Source organism: Parasteatoda tepidariorum, chromosome 3 (genome assembly GCF_043381705.1).
Source record: "Parasteatoda tepidariorum isolate YZ-2023 chromosome 3, CAS_Ptep_4.0, whole genome shotgun sequence".
Classification (NCBI taxonomy): domain Eukaryota; kingdom Metazoa; phylum Arthropoda; class Arachnida; order Araneae; family Theridiidae; genus Parasteatoda; species Parasteatoda tepidariorum.
The window spans coordinates 83,255,969-83,276,962 of record NC_092206.1 but is presented as its reverse complement, the minus strand read 5'-3'; the positions used below and the strand labels follow the sequence as shown (position 1 = coordinate 83,276,962).

Here is a 20,994-nt window from a genome sequence, read left to right as displayed (position 1 = left end):
ACCATGTATATATATATATGGCAGAATTTAGGATGTTAGTCTTTTCCATAGTGTATTACAATTTGATTAATTTTATTATTAAATAAATTATTTCATTTTGTGAACACTTTTAATTAATTTCGTTCATTGAGTCAATCTACTTTCTTTCATAACTTATTTTTTTATTAATATCAAAAAATATTTTATAATAGGTAAATTTCCTCGAAAATTGGCATTCGTTTTATCGAATTATTAATACATGGATCAATAAATGGTTTAATTAAAGAAATGGATTTATTTTCTGGTATAACTTATTTTAATAAATAATAATTCGATTTATTGTAGTTAAGTCCTTATAAATAAATTTCTATGAGAGTCAAGTTTTCTTAAATGATGTTAAGTTATTCGTTGAAAAAAAAACTGAATACCTTAAGCAAAAGCTTCAACAATCTTTAACTTAAAATGCATACATTATTTAAATATTTTATTGCATCGTTGCTGTTTTTTTATAAGAAACTCGGAATTGCTCAGAAAAGTGGAAATATTTTCCGAAAAGAAGAAAAGCACCTGAGTTCAGGTGGAAAGGAAAACAAAAATAAAATGTCAGTTTTGTAAGGAGACATACTGCCTATTTTGTGGATAATTTATCCACACCATCACGAAACTTAATTTATTGATGTCATACATTCGTGATTGCTCACGTTCGCCAGGTGGCGCGACAGTACGAAAAAAGGGGTGTGCGAAGGGGTGGTGATAGACTATGAGAAGACCAGCTCCAGTCCTCCAAACCTCACATTCCCTCCTGCATCCACTTCGATCACAGCAGCATCCGTCCGCATCACCTTAATCACAAATATGAGATCATTAGCTTTGTTAGTCCTTGTCAGTTTGTTGTCGGCTGTTTTGTCAGCCCCCCGACAAAGAAGGGAAGCAGAACCCGTAATTACCCCCGAAGTTGAAAAAGAGATCAAAGAGGAGAGCATACCCCAAGTGTCGGAGCAACCTCAGATTGTCCCTGAGAAAGTTGAGGAGAAAAAACCAATTGGTAAGTTGTTTTCTCCTTGTTGTGTTATCTCGTTTATGGATATCATCCTTATTTGCAACTTAAAAACTGTCATGTAAAACTTTCGTTTTTTTAATTATAGAAGAATGTACAGAAAATAAACTAGCCTAATCTGACAAAACAAATCGATAGATAATTAGAAATTCCCAGGACTTCGCTTGTTCAATGTTTTGTCTAACGCAAAACAATCAATTATTCTTCTTTTTAGTTCACTTTAAATTATATATTTTAGTAGTTCCAATTTCGGAGGTTTTTCTCTAATCTTAAAATAAGCGAATATTGTTATTAGGTTTAAAATTCAGTCCTCGTTTATAATTTCTCTCACGTCCTCCAAATGTTTATTAAAAAAATCAACACCTAATCTGTTTTTATACATTTTAAATCACTTTTTTACGTTTTTAAAATAAAATATTAGATCGTATTACATTAATCGTTGCATTTCACATAATTTAGTTAAAATATGAATGAAAGATCTGATAAAACCCAAAATATAGAGCAAAAATCTGTTTTTTTCTCAAAACATCCTTTTTAAAACGTTCTTTTTTCATCGTTTTTTCATCAATTCAGAATTTCACAAAACAAATTTTAGAAAGAAATCCTACGAACTATGCCGGATAATAGGTCAAGTTGTCGTTGTTATCTTGGAAAACCTATTATTCCAAATTTTAATTGTGATATTAAAATTGTAAGCCTTATTTCCACTAAAAATGCATTTTTCTTATCATTTTGTTCTATCTGTAATAACTTTTTCGAATTTGCATAAAAGTACAAATGTGGAATAATGAATCATAAAAATCAGTCACTGGATGAGATCAAACAACCTAACATTTTAATACATTTCTATAAAAAAAAATTATTATTGATATATGGACGGTGAGTTTTATTTAAAATACAACTTATATATTAAAAAATATTTTAGTTAGAGTACAAATTTTAAGGTAAAATATCTATAATAAATGCATTAAAAATATTTAAAAATTGTCATCCTACTTATATTGTCGTAAATATTGCATAGAGAACAAGCGGATAAAACTTGGAATGTAAAAACTTAATTTTTTAAACAAAATATTCTTAGCTGTTTTTATTTTTAACAAGAAAGTATGATAATCATAGATAATTATATTGATAATAATACTTAAAAAAATAAAGGCACGCGTATGAATATGTTTAAATATATTTGTTGATTTCTCAAGTATGTTTTTCTCATTATAATTAGTCGGGTTTTATGAATAATAGCAAAAAGTAACTAATGTTTTTTTTGCCTTGAAACCATGACAATTACGAATCAACACGTGAAAAAACGCACAGTTTTAGATAAAATGCTATTAAGAATATTTCGATTCGCTCATTGCCTATGAGCAATAAATGGAATAAATTTGAAATAGTTTCATATGATGAAATACACGAACTATTTAAAGTGCTTTTCAAGCATGGTACATTTTGCAGTATTTTTCAAGCATTGTACATTTTATTGTACTTTTCAAGCAATTGCGTGCAACAGTCATTGCATATGCTGTTAGTTACTTTTTTTTATTTTTCAATTTTATTGGCAATTTTGAAATAGCAATATGCTTACTAGTTTTGTTTCTCCAAATTTTATAAGGAAATGCTAAAAAAGCCTCATTACTAAAAAGTATAATCTTACTCGCGATTCAATAAAAAAAATTTAGCATTTATGTTATATTATATAGCTTTATATTAATACAGACATTTATTAAGTTAAAAACATTTTCATTGTGATTGATTATACATAAAATGTAACATTTGTACGAATATTTAAAATTTGCATTCATGCCTGAACAATAATAATCAGTATTTCTATCGCAATATTTTTGATTTCGTTAATATCTTATAAACTGAAAATATAAAGTAATTCAATATTGCATCTTTTGATCAAATAATGTATCATTGATAACTAGATATCTTCATGGAAGTAAGGTCATTTTAAAAAGCTCAATTTTCCGTGTTAATTAAAGACAATCAACCAAAGCATACCATGCTTTAGTCGACAGTAAATGAAAAGTGCTAAATGTGTATAGAGGGAAATTAATCTGCCAAATGTTTTTAGAAAACACTTGTAAGGGGAATTTTAAACCGATTTCTATTTTCTTTTTAAAAATTGGATAAGTAATTTTTTGAATTCTTGAAAATGCAACTTAATATGCTTTTCAACGCTATAAAAACTTCCTTTAAACAACATAATAATTCTGTAACTTTCCTACAGAAATTTTCATTTCTCTTAAACTACCGAAATGTATTGTTAAATTACATCGTAATCTTCAAAAGCGAAATTTTTCTGTAAGCAAATAAAACCTGTAATCATTAATACAGATGGTCATTGCATCTGTTATGGGCAGATATTTTCAGTTTTTGATATGGTATCAAATCGGCAACGTATGATCTAATGCATTGATACGGATGCTGACCGGATACAAAACTATACGGTTTTTTAAACATATCTATCATGGTTTTAAAACTATCATGGTTTCAAAACCGTAAAAAAGAAATTTAACTGGACATAGACTGGGCTTTTCGTTAGACAATGGGCATTGGAGAGTGCAGAACACGAATTGGGGAGTGCAGGATACTGAAAAATCTTCATATGTTAAAAGAAATGGAGGAAATATTGTGGTGTCAAAGCTGGGACTCGAATCCCAGTTCTGTCGGTTATGAGCCATGAAAGATTAGCCCTTTCGGTTATAAGATGCACGCAGTTTCAAGGAACTAAGTGGCTTCATTAGGTGGTCTTAGTTGGTGCGATAAAATTCTTGTTGGTTAAACGTATTAAGTGAAATCAGTTAATAAATGGTTTTCTTACAGTTAACCAATTTGATTATCATCTTATTTATGGTTATTTGCCCATTTTGCTGGAATATGGTAAAATAACAATTAAATAATTTGTCAGTTAACCATTTTTTAAGACAAATTTCTAACAGTGTATATATAGCAACTGTAATTTTCATATATAGTAACTGTATATAGTAGTATAGTCCTATATAGTAACTGTACATATCCTATTGAATCCGCTCTATTTTTATCTTCAACGTACTTACAAGTGTTGAATAAATGAGAAGCATTCACTCAGGCCTTAAATACTAAAGGTTAAAAACAATATTTTTCTGACGCATGTCTGAAGTAATAAAAAAATTCAATGCATTTCAACTGCCCTTTTTATTCTAATTTTCTCCGTTTGTATATGTATCAAATCAGAATAGATAAGGAAATAAAACGTTAAGAAATGCTTTACTACGAACTCATGAATTTATTTCTACTCTTTATGTGTTTTCCCGTTTTGAAAATAGACCTAGCTCCAAATGGAGATGTAAATGCTTAGCAAGATTTCAAAGGAAGAATTTGAATAATATTGATAGTAATTCCGAAACAAATGTTTATTCGACGGAATTTCTTTTGTAAAACAAATCAAGTTAGTTATGAACGTACGAAAGCTCTGACGAATTTCACTTTATCTTTTGATGCATTTATGGGTAATTGTGATGAAATGTAAGACTTAAGAACAAATTAAATATATATAAATATAGGAGTCATTTTTTTTCAACAATATAGGACAAATATCAGTCAAAATTTCATATCCGTTGCATTATTCATATTCATATAGTAATAAAATTGGGTTATTATGGTAATAATTTTATGTTTGATATTAATGATTTGTCGACGCACTTTTTTAAACTCTTTTTAAATTGTCCTAATAAGCATTTAGTATAAAAAATTTTTAAGTTATTTAACTGCTTTAATTTTAGAATATAATTAATAAAAGGATTTAGAAGAAATATTATATTGCATCTATTTGATTCAATGAAACGTAGTTTATAATATTTTATCAAAAGTAATTTTTTTTTAAAAATTAATTAAGCTCATACATGCTTTATTTTATGTTTTCAATTTATTGGTTAATATAACTCATTTAAAGAAAAAATGTATAAATGAACCTATTGCAGGTTTACATTTAAAAAATAGGTGTTTAAGTCCATATATTTAAATACATTAAATTTATTTTGAGATTTTTTAAAAATTTACTATTTTAAATTCCTCAAAAGATGCCTCATTTCTTTGAATATGGGAACATAATTCTAACTATATTTTTCAAATATTCAGTAAAAGATTTTATTCAATTTATTCTAAACATTATTTCGGAATAAAATTCAAAAAAAGCGGAATAAATCGTCGATTGAAAAACAATTTCTGTTGAGAATATAAATAGATAAATATTTTTTTAAGTGAAGAAACTCGAGTTTCTTTCATGTAAGATGCAGCAAAACTGAATATATCAATTTAATGATGTCATTGGTTCATTGTAAATATCACCGAGATCGGAAACGGGTTTAACCGTAAAGTATCAAATTTAAATTCTTACAAATGTGACCGAAAGAAATATAATATTACTTTTTTATTCCTTGGTATATTTTTCAGTTGAACAATTTAGGGACATTTTATATTTCTAGAAAAAGGATATTTTTCTTAACGTTAAAGTAAAACTATTCAATTACGTGTTTCGCTTTAGAATATGAAATATTGTCTTGTAATTGTTTGTATTTAAAATATATTAAAATTGTTTTCTAAGTTTCAAACAAATTACAGGTATTTTATATAATATTTTTTCCCTGATTTTGAAAGTTTGCTATTTATAAAATGCTATTTTTCAAAATACCTTTTTAAAAGAACATTTAAATTCCTTTTTGGCACACTTACTAAGTATATAAACTTTAATTTACTTTATTTATTAAAATAGAAATATTTTATCATTTATATAATGTTGACTAACTCACATTTAGTATTTAGTTTATGTAACAACAAATGCTTCAATTTCATGAAAACCAACGTCTTAGACTTATATTATATTAACAATTTCACATACTGTTCATAGATATTGTTATAAGGTTCAGATACGGGCTTTTTATGGTCTGATACCTTAGCTCGTTGAAAAGGTTTTTGCTTTATTTAAATATCTTGAACCATCGGATACCCTAACTTATTACCATTTTCGCTGTTTTATTAAAACTTTTTCAACTATCGAACTTGGTAACAATTTAATTTTTTCTCTAAAAATTAATTCAATCAACGTGAATCTAACATTTTACCCATTTCATTGTTTCATTAAACATTTCTTTTCAATAATCGGACATCAAAACTTTTTATCAATTTTGTTGCTGATCTGATCTATTAACTATACTCTGTTGCAAGTTAAAAAAAAAAAAGAAAATATGGAGATAGTCTGTTTGCATGTAAGTTTACGTTAAATAGATGTCAAGCCTCTAGTGTGAACCTATATAAACATCGCCAACTCTCATTTAAAGAAACTGATGAAGGAACAATAAATATTGTCTCTCTCAGACAATTTTCATCTACAGCGAAACAAAAGTATAAATTCTTTATCTCGCACTTGATTAAGGGCATGTCAGTAAAAGATGCCCCATTTTTAGTGATCTAATCAAATCTAATGCTCTCACAACATCATATAATTGTTTCTTTTTCAAGAAAGATTGTTCTCTTTATTTATCGAAATATGTCGCCAAGTCTATGATTCTAGCATGACTACGAAACTATAACGTTTTTTTTATAATTCTATGATATATATCGTAAAACATAGCACGAATTCAATTTCTGTCTGATGTGCTTAACTTTTAAAAGCTTTTATATCGTTTTTGAAACCATATTTGTATAATTCGATAACGAAATAAAAAATAACTTTATGTAGTTACGGGTGATTATTTAAATCCTCTACTTCAATGGTCTTTTCTTAACTTGCAAGTGAGTTCAGTAATCGGTTTCTGCACATTAATATAATTATTATATTTTTCCAATTTAAACGCATAAAACAAGTTTTCCAACTAGTATTACATAAAATTGTTTTTGATGTAATACATGATTTTAAAAAAAAAGAATTAATTCGTAAGGAACAAGTTTAACTACTCCTTTTTTCTATAACCTATTATCATTTCTTTTTAGTTTTCTGCGCATTTAAAAAAAGAACTTAAAATATAAGTTTGATGGCTAAAAAAATAGTTCAGCATCAAAATTTGTTCTCAACTTACATACCTGATTAGAAAGCGATAAAATAGATCAAAGTTTTTTAGCACAAACGAACTCTAAATTCTTTCTTCAAATTAATCTGATCAGAAAGCATTGCATAATCATTATGTATCACAATACATTTTCAGTATTTAGTACAATATTATTTAATTACAGTATTACTTAGTTACAGTAGTTCAATAGGCATAAAAAAATGTTATAGAACTACATCAGCTTAATTATGAAGGAATATTATTTATTTCAAACTATACTTGAATCCTATAATAAAGGGGCCAGTGTAAGTGGGAAAAATATAAGTGTGGAAGGTCCAAAATATTGCCTAATTCCTCGAATAAAATAATATCCTGTAAACAGCCCTTTAAGTAACGATATACTTCCTGTAATTTAATAAATAAACCAAAATATTTTCAAATTTATCCTTGGCTTACATTAACCACAAAATTTAATTATCATTATGCAACAACCTTGGCTCGACCTTGCTGTTTCTCTGGTCTTTCCAAAAACTTTTGATCAAATGCACATATTATCCTCTGACATACACATCATTAGAGTTCACGGTCTTTAAATTCATGAAGATCTCGATAATAAAAGTTACGTCAGTTTTAATAATTTCTCCAAAAACGATAAAGGGTTATGGTTAATTTGAAATTCAGGGAACGAATCTTTGCGGCTTTTTCACGATGTTTTGACTGAAATCTAAACAAAGTATTGCACAATAGTTTCCTGATTCTTTTTGATTTTATACTTATTTTTACTATAGATAACCATAAGTGTTTTTTGGAAATGCTGATCACGATTTTTCTGTCGGTTTCTAGCTCATTTTAATTGCTTTTGCACATTTTCTTTGTTTTAATAACAAACGCATCCTCCAATCATTCATCCTTGACTTGATCATGGCAACTTCCCTTCTTTTGTATCTTTTATATTTTGAGACTAAGTTGCTTTTTATGGTTAGATCATTATAGTAAATAACATATAAAAGGTTTATTCTGCGTAGAACTATCTAGAACAATCGCTTCTTTTATACATTTCTGTGTAAACAGAGAATAGACTTTTTTTCTGCGTAATTGAGTACTTCAGCTTAAGAGTTTAAGGAGTTGAAAATGTTCTGATATTGAAAAGAATAAAGGAAGATGATTGCAACTTTAGGATTCTCTTAAATGATATGACTCGTTAGTGTTTTAATTGTGTATAGATGAGAAAGCATTTCCTTTACATGTGACGATAAAAGGTTTTCTGAAAAGAAATATTTCCTGTCAGTATTTTTTTATTGTTTTATTTCTAAGAAATTAGAGAGTAAATTATTAGAAATTTGGATCTTCAACTTTGAATAAAAGTTATTAATCGGTCATAGTTTAAATTTTTTTATTAGTTGAAATAGCTTTATTTCAACTAAATGTCGTTCTTTTATTACCTTTATGAGTGAGGATAAAAGATCTTCTTAAAAAAATATTTCCCGTCGATATTTTTTATTGTTTTATTTTGAAAAAACAAGAAAGTAGATTGTTATAAATTAATGATAATTAAATGATATTGATCTATGAATAAAAGTTATTTATCAGTTATCGTTTCAAAAATTTTATTATTAGAAATAGCTTCATTTCAAATAAATATCGCATTTTTATCGCCTTTACATGAGACGATAAAAAATCTTCTGAAAAGAAATATTTTCTGTCGATATTTTCCAGAAATAAACTAGAGAGATTTGTCCAAGAAACTGGAAAATAATGAAGCTTGAACTTTACATAAAAGTTATTGATCAGTTATAGCATAATTTTTTTAATATTTGAAATAGCTTTAATTAAGCTAAATGTATTTAGAAGTAAAATTATCATACAGTTTTTGAAATAGGATATGTTATTAAATGATAAAGCTACTATTTTCATCTTGTTCAGTTAGTTTTTTTTTTGCATTTTATTAAGCGAATATAAATTTATTTTTAATTTTTTCAACTAATAATTCAAGCACTTTTAAAACACATAAAAAACTATAACTGAAATTTTCTGAATTTATTTAGATAAAATTACATTTTAAAAAAATTTGGATTTATTATTTTTATAAAATTAGAATGTCTTGTTTTTTTATTATTTGTTAAAAATTCTTATCTATGACTTTAAAAAAATTTTATTAATGCAGAGATAATAAGTATTGCAATTATTTTTATTTACAGAAATAACGAAATTTTACCATTTGGAGCTCATTATTTTCTTTACTGCGGGAAATTCTTTTTAATTTGTTTATTTAAATGTACTTGATTAATAATTTCAAGTATCTTAGGTTGAAGATCTTATAAGCAGTATTGAATAACTCCTTATTTTCCTTTAAAAAATGCTATAAATATATTTTTAAGAAATATTGCATCATTAATTTAAAATAATTATTGTGTAGTACCAATAAAAATAGCAAGCATTACCCTTATATATGTTTTTAAGCCAAGATATTTTAAAACACGGTAATTAATAAGCATTTTTTTCTTTTTTTCAACATTTCTTCGCATTTATTTATTTTTTAACTGCTTTAGTATTATTTCTTTTTTATTAAACTTCAGTACAAATACTTTGAAAAGCAGACTATCTTATTTTAGGAGGTAATTTATATCGTGAAAATGTCTTGAATTGGTTATTTTTATTTTTTCCCTGAGTTCATGACTTTTTTTACAAATATCATATTATCTTGTTTTTCTTGATTCTTATTATAAATAATTAAAGATCAGAAAATCAGATCGATATATTTTATAAGATAAATTATTTAAAAAACAGTTTTTGAATTTATTTTTTCGTTCTGATTCTCCTTACTTTTTTGAATATCTAATCATTATGTTTTCATAACTATTCTTCAGTATAAGTAAATATAATTAGATTTACTACGTACTGTTATTACCTATGATATTCCTTAGAAAATAGTGACTTATTTTTATATTCATGTATTGTCTTAACGAAAATCACATAATTATTTATTATTACTATTAGTTTTCTTTAGCGAAAATAAAAATACAATCAAATTTACAGCTTTATGTACACTTTCAGATAGGATACTTATAAAACGATATTGAGTACTTCCTTTCAAACTTTTGAATCATTTGTAATATTTTCATACATAATTTTACATCCATCAAATAGCGTGTGTTACATTTTAAATACTATAAGACATGTATATAATATTTTTACTTAATTTTCAAAACTATATTCAAAACACTTTTCATCCTGGAAGAAGCTTTTAAATCTGAAGTTTCTACAGATTTAAAAGCATATCTACTACATGTACAATAAATGTTTAATCCACTGTTTTATTTCAAATAAGTTTCACATGGACCTATTTTTATATTATTATATTGCATAGTATAAAGAATGAAAGCGATTTACATGACTTATTATATATTAATGTGAAGTTTTATCTGTTTTAGAAGAAGTAGCAGTCCCAGCTGTGAGTGAAGAACCATCTGTTCGAGAGGATGGAGATCAAGAAAAACCCGTGGAGAAACCAGAAGAATCACAAGAGAAGCCAAAAGATTCTCAAGAAGATGAAAAGAAACCCGAAGTCATCAGTGAGCCATTGACTGAAGATGATAAAGCAGCTGCTCCTGCTGAACCAAAAGAAGAAGAACTAAAAGCCGTAGAAGAATCTAAGTCAGAAGAAAAACCAGTAGAAGAGAAAACAGCAGAACCTCAGGTATAAAATTTTGAATGAAATCCATTGTGAAACTTATATGGCATATGCAAAAAGAATTTCGTTAAGGAAATTAAAACTTATTTTTAGCATCCTACTCTGAAAAATACCTCGCAAAGAAAGGAAGAAGAATAAAGTATGCTTGATAGCACTTTAATTTAGTATAAGAATATCTGGTTTAAACTTATTGAAAGATAATAAAATAAACAGAAAATTCCATAGATTTTAAATAGCTTACTTTGCGTATTCACTTCTGAAAATAATTTTGTTAAGTTTAATATAATAAAAAAAATTATGTTTTTATCTGTTTACACTATCGCAAAAAAACGGGTTAACAAAACTTAACAGAATTACATAAAAGAATAATTCAGATACAAAAAAATAAGATGACTTTTCTCTAAGAAGCAATGTATAATAAATTACTTTCTGAAACAAAAAAATTATTCGAATAACCCGTATACATTTCTACTTTTACTTAAATATTTGAAATTTAATTCCCCTTTTTCGCATTATTGTAATTTATTGTAAAAAAAAAAATCCCTAAACTCTCACGCACAAAATCTGCTGCAAAATTTGTTGACTAGAAAATACTTCCTGTGAAGTATTTTATATCGAAAAACCTCTACGCTGATTGTTAAATAAATACTTATTAATTATTTTAAATTAAATGCCTCTGTTGAGCTGCTAAGCAATGTCATAATTAAACATTCATTGTTAATCAAAAGCAAATTTTACCGAAGATTCCACATTACAAAGGAGACTGTGTTTCAATGATGTCAAAAATTACTGTAAAACGAATGTCTGCATCCATTTTCCTCAAAAATTTTTCTTGTAACTGTAGTAAACTTATAACATAAATAAACAATAACAGTGGACAGTAAAAAAAGCTATATTAATTGATTATCATCTATTTATATACATTCTAAAATATGCAAATTGTAATTTATACAAGATAAAGATTGATTTGTACGTATCTGTACAAATTAGCATTATCAATAACAAATTATCTATGCACATTTTCAGAAAATTTTGGATATTCAAACACATAATCAAAGTTAAATTTCATAATATTAATTATAAACAAAATATGATGCATTAATTGATATTTTGTTTCAGTAATATAATATGAATAGGATTTTTGTTTACTGTTTATTATATTTATTCTGGTTATGATTGTTTATTTAAGATTTAATATTTTCTGAATTCAGGTAGAAGAAGTTAAAACAACAGAACAACCTGAACCAGTAAAGAAGGCTGCTTTAGAATCTTCAACCCCAGCTCAGATTGAAATCGGTGACCATGTTGTAGCACGAAGTGATGATGACGTTAAAGTTGAAGAAGTAAAATCAGAAGAGAAAATAGAAAAATCTGAAGAGAAAAAAGAAGGTAAGGAACTATTGTTTGAAAAAAAATCGTTAATATAAGAGAAACAAAGGAAAAATTTATCTATTTATTAAAATATTTGGGAAATAAGGACATTAGTTTATTCATGGAATATCTTATAAAATGGATAAATGTTCAATATAACGGTTTTGGAAATTATCGAAAAAGCAATCACTTCTCATTTTACAATCATCAGAGAAAACTCATCAGTTTAACTAATAACGGGTTTTGTCCCGACAGTAGATAAATATTACTTATTCTTCCATATAATACAGAAAGAAAGAAATGAGGATTTAATAAGTAATAAAAAAGAGCAATATTCACAGAAAAACTGGTTTAGAGTCGAATCAAAATATAAGAACTTCTTATAGAAAAAATAAAATAAAAGCTTTGGTAAAATTGCCGTAACTTTATGATAATGACATTTCTGGTAAAAGATAAACAAACAATGATTCTAGTTAAGAAAAACAAAATATTTGAACCATTCTTTTGACCATTCTTTTGACCATTTTTCTGTTCATACGGTAACGGTTTATCCCAAATTCTGGTTTTTTAATTTATAATTATAACACATTTCAGAAAATATACGAAATTAAAAAATACATTTAACCGAATAAGTGGTTTTTATGCCGTGTTCTAAGGTATAATGATAAAATTACCAAATTTCACCATACATTATAAAACTATATTTTACTGTTAGTTTCACCAAAATCATTATCAAACTGCTTCGTTAAAAATTACTGAGCTTTTTGGTATTCCCGGAGATCCCGAAACACGTAAAATTTGACCATATTGTGCTAGTTTGGACCATACTTTATTTTTCAGTGTCTCAGTGTACCATGATACCGGGCATATGTTATGTAAAGTAATCAAGTTGAACCATGATATCATTATAATAAATCATTTCTACATTAGTTACATGATAATGCGATACAATTTAACAGATTGTACATAATATGTCCGACAATCTTATTGTGAAATTGAACCATGTTTCCGTGCTTGTAATTCATTTTAACACAAGAGTGCTATGGTCCAACATACTATCTTATAAATAATGTGTCCAATAACCTTATCAAAGCGTTATGTTTTACCACATAACACTTAATTTAATTCTTAGACGAGTTACGTTGTATAGTGGTTCATCCTTTCTCATTTTTGAAGTTACAGAAAATTAGCAATAGATTATTATTTAATGATATTTTGTTTTGCTAGCTATGCAAAGAAATAAATAAGCATCAACTATTCATTATTTGGATTTCTGTGAACTGTGACGAGACTCAAAATGTTCTACAGAATTATCCCTTGTATGCTTGAAATGAATATATTAAGAATTACTTTAAGTAGTTAAAAACAGATACAGGAAACGGATTGGATACCTACAAGTGACGTCATCGTGGGTAAATCGGGGCTCACGTTTGTACCACTGAAGCCACTCAAGATCTACCCACATGCATAACGTCATTTACAGGTATCCAATTAAATCTGATCTGAAAATTGATTCAGCGTAAATAAATTTTCAAGCCTAACTACTGCCAAGCACAACCATGTGATTAGGTGCAACCACGAGATTTAAATCACATAATAGGGAATAATCCCGTATTCTTCTTTTCGGGTGACAAATACAAAATTAAAATAAATATAAATAAAAAATTAAGAAAAATGAAACTTGTTCTTAAAATTATTTTATGATTGTTTTAGAAATAATCTGATACGATATAATACATTGTGCTTTAATGGGGACATCCTAGTTCTTTTCTAGAACTTTTTCCTTTTTCCGATATTTTTATATCACTATTAATACTTATTAAGTTATTTTAATGTATGTAGAGTTGGTATAAAAACCTAATTTTTGGATCATTTTACCTTATCGATCATTATGGAATTTGTTTAATTTTACTGTTCAATTCAATACTGACTTACTTTAATAAAAAGAAATAATCGAAGATAATATTAAAGTTACAAACGAATGAAAACTGTTATTAAAATAAACTTTAAATTATAAAAAAGATTCATCAAAAATCTGATAAGACAATTATTTTATTTACACGATAAAGTAAAGCAAGTTCATGCGCTCTTTCGCTATGAACCTTTTTACAAAATAGAGTATAAAACATAAACGATAGATTGAAACGACTGGTTCTTGTGATTCAGAAAAGTGGTTACAAAAAGTTTGGAATATCAAATTCTGGAAACCAATCTAACCGATCGTAACCTGAATGCAACTCACTAAATTCTAAATTCAAATTAAAACTTATTCTACACGACGTAAACTATGCAACAGTAACTACAACTAACTGTAACTACAAATTTTTTATCAATATTTAAGTGTAGCAGGCTATTTGATTAACATGAACTTTCAAAAGCTTGTATAATTACTATAAATTTCACTTTTGTTGTTAAAGACATATGTTTTTCAATATGGTATAAAAACATTTAGTGAAAGAAATACAATATTTCCATAAACTGTTATATTATAGTTTTTAGGGATATGATAAAAGAGAAAACTAAAAATGTATTTAATTTAGAAAGTACACAATATTAGAAAAAACATTGTTTCACGCTTGCGTGGTTTGTTTGCTAATCATTTATAAATATTGTTGGGTATGGTTATAAATGTTGTAGCTGATATTAAAACCAACCTGCTATCTAAGATTATACTTGTGAGTGATAATGAGAATGCAATTTTAGTTTCAGTCCATAAAAATTTATGTAAAACTCAGCATTTTTACTTTGAAGAAAGTTCTTTGAAAATATTAATTAGACTTACACATAACCAATATATGCTTTGATTATTCTTTGACAATGATTGCCATTGATGATGATTGTTTTGCACTGTTTACACTACATATTTATTCCTTTTTTTTTTTTTAGAACCAGCACCAGTTTCATCAGAAGAATCCGTGTCCGAAAAAGCAGTTCCATCTACCACAGCCGCTTCCAAAGAACCAGAAGCCTCCTCACCCACATCTGAAGTCCCAAAGTCAGAAGAAGTTTCAACAGTGGTAGAAGTGTCGAAGTCAGTGGAGTAATCAGTTCAACAATTGCATACCATAGGCCAGTTCTCGAACCCGGAATGTTGAAAAGGGGAGGAAAGTCTCCTAGCAACGGACAATTATTTATGTAAATCCCTTACCTCTTTCGACACTGTCGGATTCGAGATGGACAGTTTTTACCAGTCTCCTAAACTATGTCTGATCGTTAAATTTATAAAAAAGAAAAGATAAAAAATATATATCGCGAGACGGGAGAAGACTGGGAGCAGCGGAAAGCCGAGCTGGATCTGTGGCCGCCCGATTCTCTCGTTCTTGTTGCCTGGGCGCGATAAGGTGTCGGCTATACGCCTGGGAAATTGTTTCCTCAGATAATTAGAGGACATTATGTTTTATTGTTGTACACTCAATGTATTAGAAGAAAATAATAAAATTTTCACTTTAATTTATGAAACGATGTCTCATGTTTTTGCTTTGTTATATCTTGTTCAACTGTCTTTCAATTTAACATTTCTTACCATATTCAACTGAAACAGTCAAATAAACAAAATAAGATGATATTCAAATTTTTAAGTGTGATGAAAAAGTTTACTTATAGTTTTTTGCCTAATACGGTTTAAAAGCCAGATTGTATCCTCGCCAACTGCGCACACTTTATGAAGCCATATTGTTCCATGCAGCTAGGTACATACTGTAGCTGAGAGGGCTAATGGGTCAATTTCATGACCGGTTGAACAGGGATGTGAATCCCATAGTTGATACCACAATATTTCTTTCATTCCTTCAAAACTTGAAAAGTTTCTAATATCCTGCAGTCTTGAATCGATGACCCTAGACTATTAGAATGCGAAACTATCTTTCATGCATAAATGGTGAAGCACCCACAGAGCTCCAATCTCCGTTTAACTATCGTTTTTGTGGTTTATGAACTATGCTTGTTGTAAATGGTTACAAAACCACTTACAACAAGCATATATACATAAATAGCTTAAATATATATAGATATATATAATGTCTCATGCGAATCTTCTTATATTAAATCATTAGCTTAAAATAGATTTCTCTTATTAATTTTAAGACGTAAAAATCGTTCTTTCAAAACGAGCCATAAACTGCCAAGATGCCAATTGAAAGATTTTTTTTTCAAGTTAATGGGTAATAATTCTTAGAAAATTTTTCATTAAGAAAATCACAAAAATTCCCCTTCGTCTAAACGGCGTCGTGTTTTAGAACATATCAAAATCCCCGTTTGAATGACGTTTAGGATATTCTTACAACTACAATTCCTTTTCATAATCTTTGATTAAATAGCTGGAGCCATGGGAAATGCAGGGCAATTTGGAAGATACTACTTTCTTTTTCTTTTTGAAAGTCATTAACTTGGTTTCTATTAATGAAAACAATTAAATATTGGAATTTAAAATTCTAAAACTTCCTTTTTTATTAAAACTACCGACACTACATAGAAAAAAATAATTATTTCGCACAAAATTGCCTTTTATTTGCAAAAGACATTACTTGTATTTATTAAAAAATAATTAACTTCCGTATACTTTTAAAAAAAATTGTGACTTTATTTGATATTATTAAATATTACGAAAAGCTCTAAATCACACACAATGTTCATCTTTGTAAACTAAGACATTAATAATAACGTTGTAATAACCATTATCATTTGCAAATCTCAAACAAAATATAGAGAACGCAATTATACTTGATAATAATTTCGCTCAGATTCCATCAGATTTTCATCAGAAATTTTGAGCTAATTTCTTTCCCATTAATTGAGCTAATTTCTTTCCCATTAATTGAGCTAATTTCTTTCCCATTGCTAATTTAATCCCATGTCTTGACCATTGAGTAATTTTATTCCTTAGAACTATAAATACGACAGCACTATTGCACCAGAAAAGAAGGCTGTTGAGAACCCTAGCTCAGATTGAAATAAATCGATGACCAAAGAAAATTTATATTGAAATGCACTCTAAGTAAAGAAAACCAGGAACAATGAATAAAGCATTTAATTAGATATTCATTGATAGTTTCTATAGATGATGAAAGTCTAAATAGCAAAATAATGTTTTTTATAAGTGTTCTTCGTCAAAAATTAAAAGTAACGAAGTATACGATTACACATTCAATCATTATTACTATTAATCTACTTTTTACAAAAGCTTATTGCAAATAAAGCAATTTTTGATGCTCAGTATGATCAACTCCCATGCATCAATATGCAATACAATTGATAGGTAAGTGGGTACTTTATTTACGTCACAATAAAGCTGCACAATGGGCTGTTGGCGACTGTCTGGGAAACCTCCCAGAAAATGATCAGATGACATACCATCGCCATTTTAATCCTCTGCTGAGAGGATGGGTCTCATACTTCGGTAGCCCGACGATCTGCGAGCGAAGTTGAGCACTTTACGGTAGAACAGTTTAGAGAGGACCGATACCACGCATGCTCGGTCCATACGCAAGCTGATCAAAGTAGTCACAAATCCACTTACTGAACACAGACAGCGATGCTTGACTTCGGTGTTCTACTGGGAACCGTGTCCTCACGATCAGTCCACTGCGGGACTCAATACAATTGAAGACCTGTATGAAAAACATTTAACTTCAGTTTAAAATGACAAAACATGGCGTGGATTTTCATCGTTTATTCCTGATTTCGTCATACTTAATAACTGCACCGTTAGAATGTTATAAATTAGTTTTCTGACATAGATTGGTACACGAGGTAACCAGAGAAAAAAGTATGGTCAAAACTACCAGGAAATAATAAAATTTATCGTGATTCTGGCTCTATGAAAACATTAAAGAGCACAGCTCCATAATTTTTATCGAAGAGTTTTGGTAATGATTTTTTTTAAATTAAAAATTGGTTACAAATTTTAGGATGAAATTTGATGAATGTTGCAAAATTTGGAAATTTTATTATGAAAAGCATGGCATAAAACAATTAGTTTGGTTAAATCTACTTTTCGGTTTTGTATTTCTTACTAAAAGTGTGGTAATAAGAACTATAATTTTGATAAAAGGAATCTCCGATAAACCGATATGATATTAACGATAAAATTACCAAATGAATGTTTTAAATATCGCATGTTTTATTTTTATGACCGGAATTATGATTTTTGTTAACAGATTTTGGGTTTCCTGATGGTATTTCATTAAGTTATGAACTCTCTCGTATATTATAGTTTCTCTGATATGAAAATGCTCTGTAAATTAAACAGCTAGAGAGAAAAATTTCCACTTTTTCTCCAAATAAAAAGTTTCTGAAACCATTTAATATTGCTGTAAAACTTACAAATTTTGTTAATTATCAACCCCTATAATTAATTAATAAAACATTTTTTCATCATATTATGATTTGCAACTTCAAGCATGATTTAATTTTTTATCACCTTTTTATTACTGCCATAGAATATTACAACTAGACAACATTGCTACGCGAATCAAATCACCCTCTTTTATTTATTTCCATTTAATAAGTAGTATACTTTATTCACCAAAGAATTAATAGTCATTGGATGTAAAAATACATTCTAAAATAGGTTCAGTATTTTTTAATTCAACAGTAAAAATTGCATGAGTAAAAAATTTTTTTTTCACCTATTATAAAACCATACTTTAATGTTTAATTTACCAAAATAATTGCCAAAGCGCTTCTGCAATTATTTTGTTAAATTTTTTCGGCAAAAACTACCCCGAGCCTTTTGGTGCTCCCATAGAGCCAAAAACACGGTAAATTTTTCCATATTTTAGTAGTCTTAACAAAAATTATTTCTTCAGTGTATAGTAAAAAATGCTCAGAATAAAGAATTCTGGTAAAATTATCGCACTGTATGCTAATGACATTTCTGGTTAAAAAATAATAATATTTTGCTAAAAATAGGAAAAAAAACATACGGTATTCAAACCATTAATTTAGTAATTTTTCTTTTCATATCCTAATAGTTTGCCAGAAATTCTTGTTTTCATTTATGAAAAAAGACAAAAATGAAAGTAAATTTAACCAAATAAATCGTTTTTATGCCATATTCAATAGTATCATGATAGAATTACCAAATTTTATTAAATTAGAAAAATTTTTATCTCATATTATAAAACCATATTTTATTGTTAATTAATAACCCAAAGTGCTTCAGTAAAAATTAACGAGATTTTTAGTGTTCCCATAAAGCCAGAAACATGGTAAATTTTACCATATTCTGGTGCTTCGACAATACTTTTTTTTCTCAGTGCACTAGGCTGAACCATGTAAACGTGCATTTTAACCTTTCTTAACTTTGAAAGTGAAACATAATTCCTTTTAACGTAACTCCTCTAAAAGCTTGCAACCAATTTGTACAATATTTTGAGGAAAAAAAAGTATCGATATAACGGTTAAACATTAAGCCGAATGTTCTGAAACTAAAAAATTTTTTTAAAAATAATTTTATCTATTAACGTCCGCTCATTCTGTTTACATTTACTACTCGACATTATTTAAAGAATTCTTGAACTTGGCGTTATCCCAAGTTAATCAAATTACCGAAAACTCTAAAGACGTTATTTGCATGCATACCGAAAAATTTGTATGCACCGTATTAAAGAGGATTACTGAATTTCCATCATTTGTTACTAAACTGTGTACAGAAGAGGTTTTTGCCCTTTTTGATTTTCTTGAGCTTTATTTAAGAAAAGAACTGCACGTTAGCCGGACATAACAAATTACTCCTAATGATGCTTTCTGAGAATTAAAACTAACAAAATAAAGAAAAAGAATGGTTCGTGTAACCAATAAAATTATTCTGAGAAAAAAAAACTACTTCAAGCATAAACATAGTTAAAAATGCACAGTTTCTTTACAAAAATTTAAATAAATGGAGCTAAACAAAATAAAAATTATGTAACTTATTTAAAATTTTCTTTAATTATAATTGTTAAATGACAATTTGGTGTAGAATATCACCAAATTGTCCTTTAAAAATACACTGTAAAAATTTCCGGATCAAATTGCGGTAAAAAGTACCGGCACTGAGGGTCACTTTTACCGTAAAATCCATCTGAAACCGGAACTTGTTAAGGAACAAAAATACTGATACACTGTAATTTTTACAGTAAAAATTTCCGTAAAATCACTGAATTTCCCTAATTAAATAAATATTACTGTAAAATTTACTGTGTAGTATTTTACAGTAAAAATTGATTTACGGTAAAATGGATTTTACAAATGATGTAACCAGAATGCCAGTACTTTATACGGTAATTTGATCCTTTCACAGTGTAACCAAACTTTTAAAAGGGATACTTAACTTTAAATTCAATCAAGAGAATTTAAAAATATTCAATTCAAAATTTCAAGATTATTATTATTTTGTCCTTTTTTAGTGACTTTTAAATTACAATTTGTTTTTGCGTATTTACAAACAGAAGAGTTTGCATAATATTTTAATATCCAAATATCGTAAATATCGTTGTTAAATTGTTAGAGTACTATAAGACCTTTAACTATCTATTCAAACGAACAAAATTATAAAATATCTCATTCGTCTAAATTTATATGAATAAATATAATTTAATATCAAATATTAGGAAAAAAAAGAGTTGTCATTTTATTTTTGAACTCAAACTTATTGTTGAATAATTAATATATATAGTTTAACTGTAAATACAATAAAAAAAAGTTCGTAAAATATATAGACATGTAAAAATACATGATAAAGTTAGTTTTTTTAATAAAGAATATTTGAGTGCAACAGATTACTTTGATCGTTGTTGAATTGTAAATACACTGTAACTGTAAATTTAAACAATGCCATTTGTAAAAAAATATTGTTTGGAGGTTTCGTTTAATTGTAATAATTTTTAAAT

At 27.5% G+C, this 20,994-nt stretch overlaps 1 protein-coding gene across 1 annotated transcript; it reads left to right on the top strand.

Annotated features, from left to right (window-relative positions):
- The first annotated feature begins 688 nt into the window (after positions 1 to 688).
- On the top strand, positions 689 to 15,583 carry LOC107449641 (probable serine/threonine-protein kinase kinX). Its single transcript, XM_016065231.3, has 4 exons — positions 689 to 1,024; positions 10,494 to 10,759; positions 11,965 to 12,142; positions 15,011 to 15,583. Exons 1-4 carry the CDS (start codon positions 835 to 837, stop codon positions 15,166 to 15,168), a joined length of 792 nt encoding a protein of 263 aa, XP_015920717.2. The 5' UTR covers positions 689 to 834; the 3' UTR covers positions 15,169 to 15,583.
- The last annotated feature ends 5,411 nt before the right edge of the window (positions 15,584 to 20,994 follow it).

Excerpts from the sequence above, each read along its gene's own strand:
- LOC107449641 (XM_016065231.3), top strand. The coding sequence starts at position 835 with ATGAGATCATTAGCTTTGTTAGTCCTTGTCAGTTTGTTGTCGGCTGTT. Across the intron at positions 10,760-11,964 it reads AGAAAACAGCAGAACCTCAG|GTAGAAGAAGTTAAAACAAC; the intron begins GTATAAAATTTT and ends TTCTGAATTCAG. Across the intron at positions 12,143-15,010 it reads ATCTGAAGAGAAAAAAGAAG|AACCAGCACCAGTTTCATCA; the intron begins GTAAGGAACTAT and ends TTTTTTTTTTAG.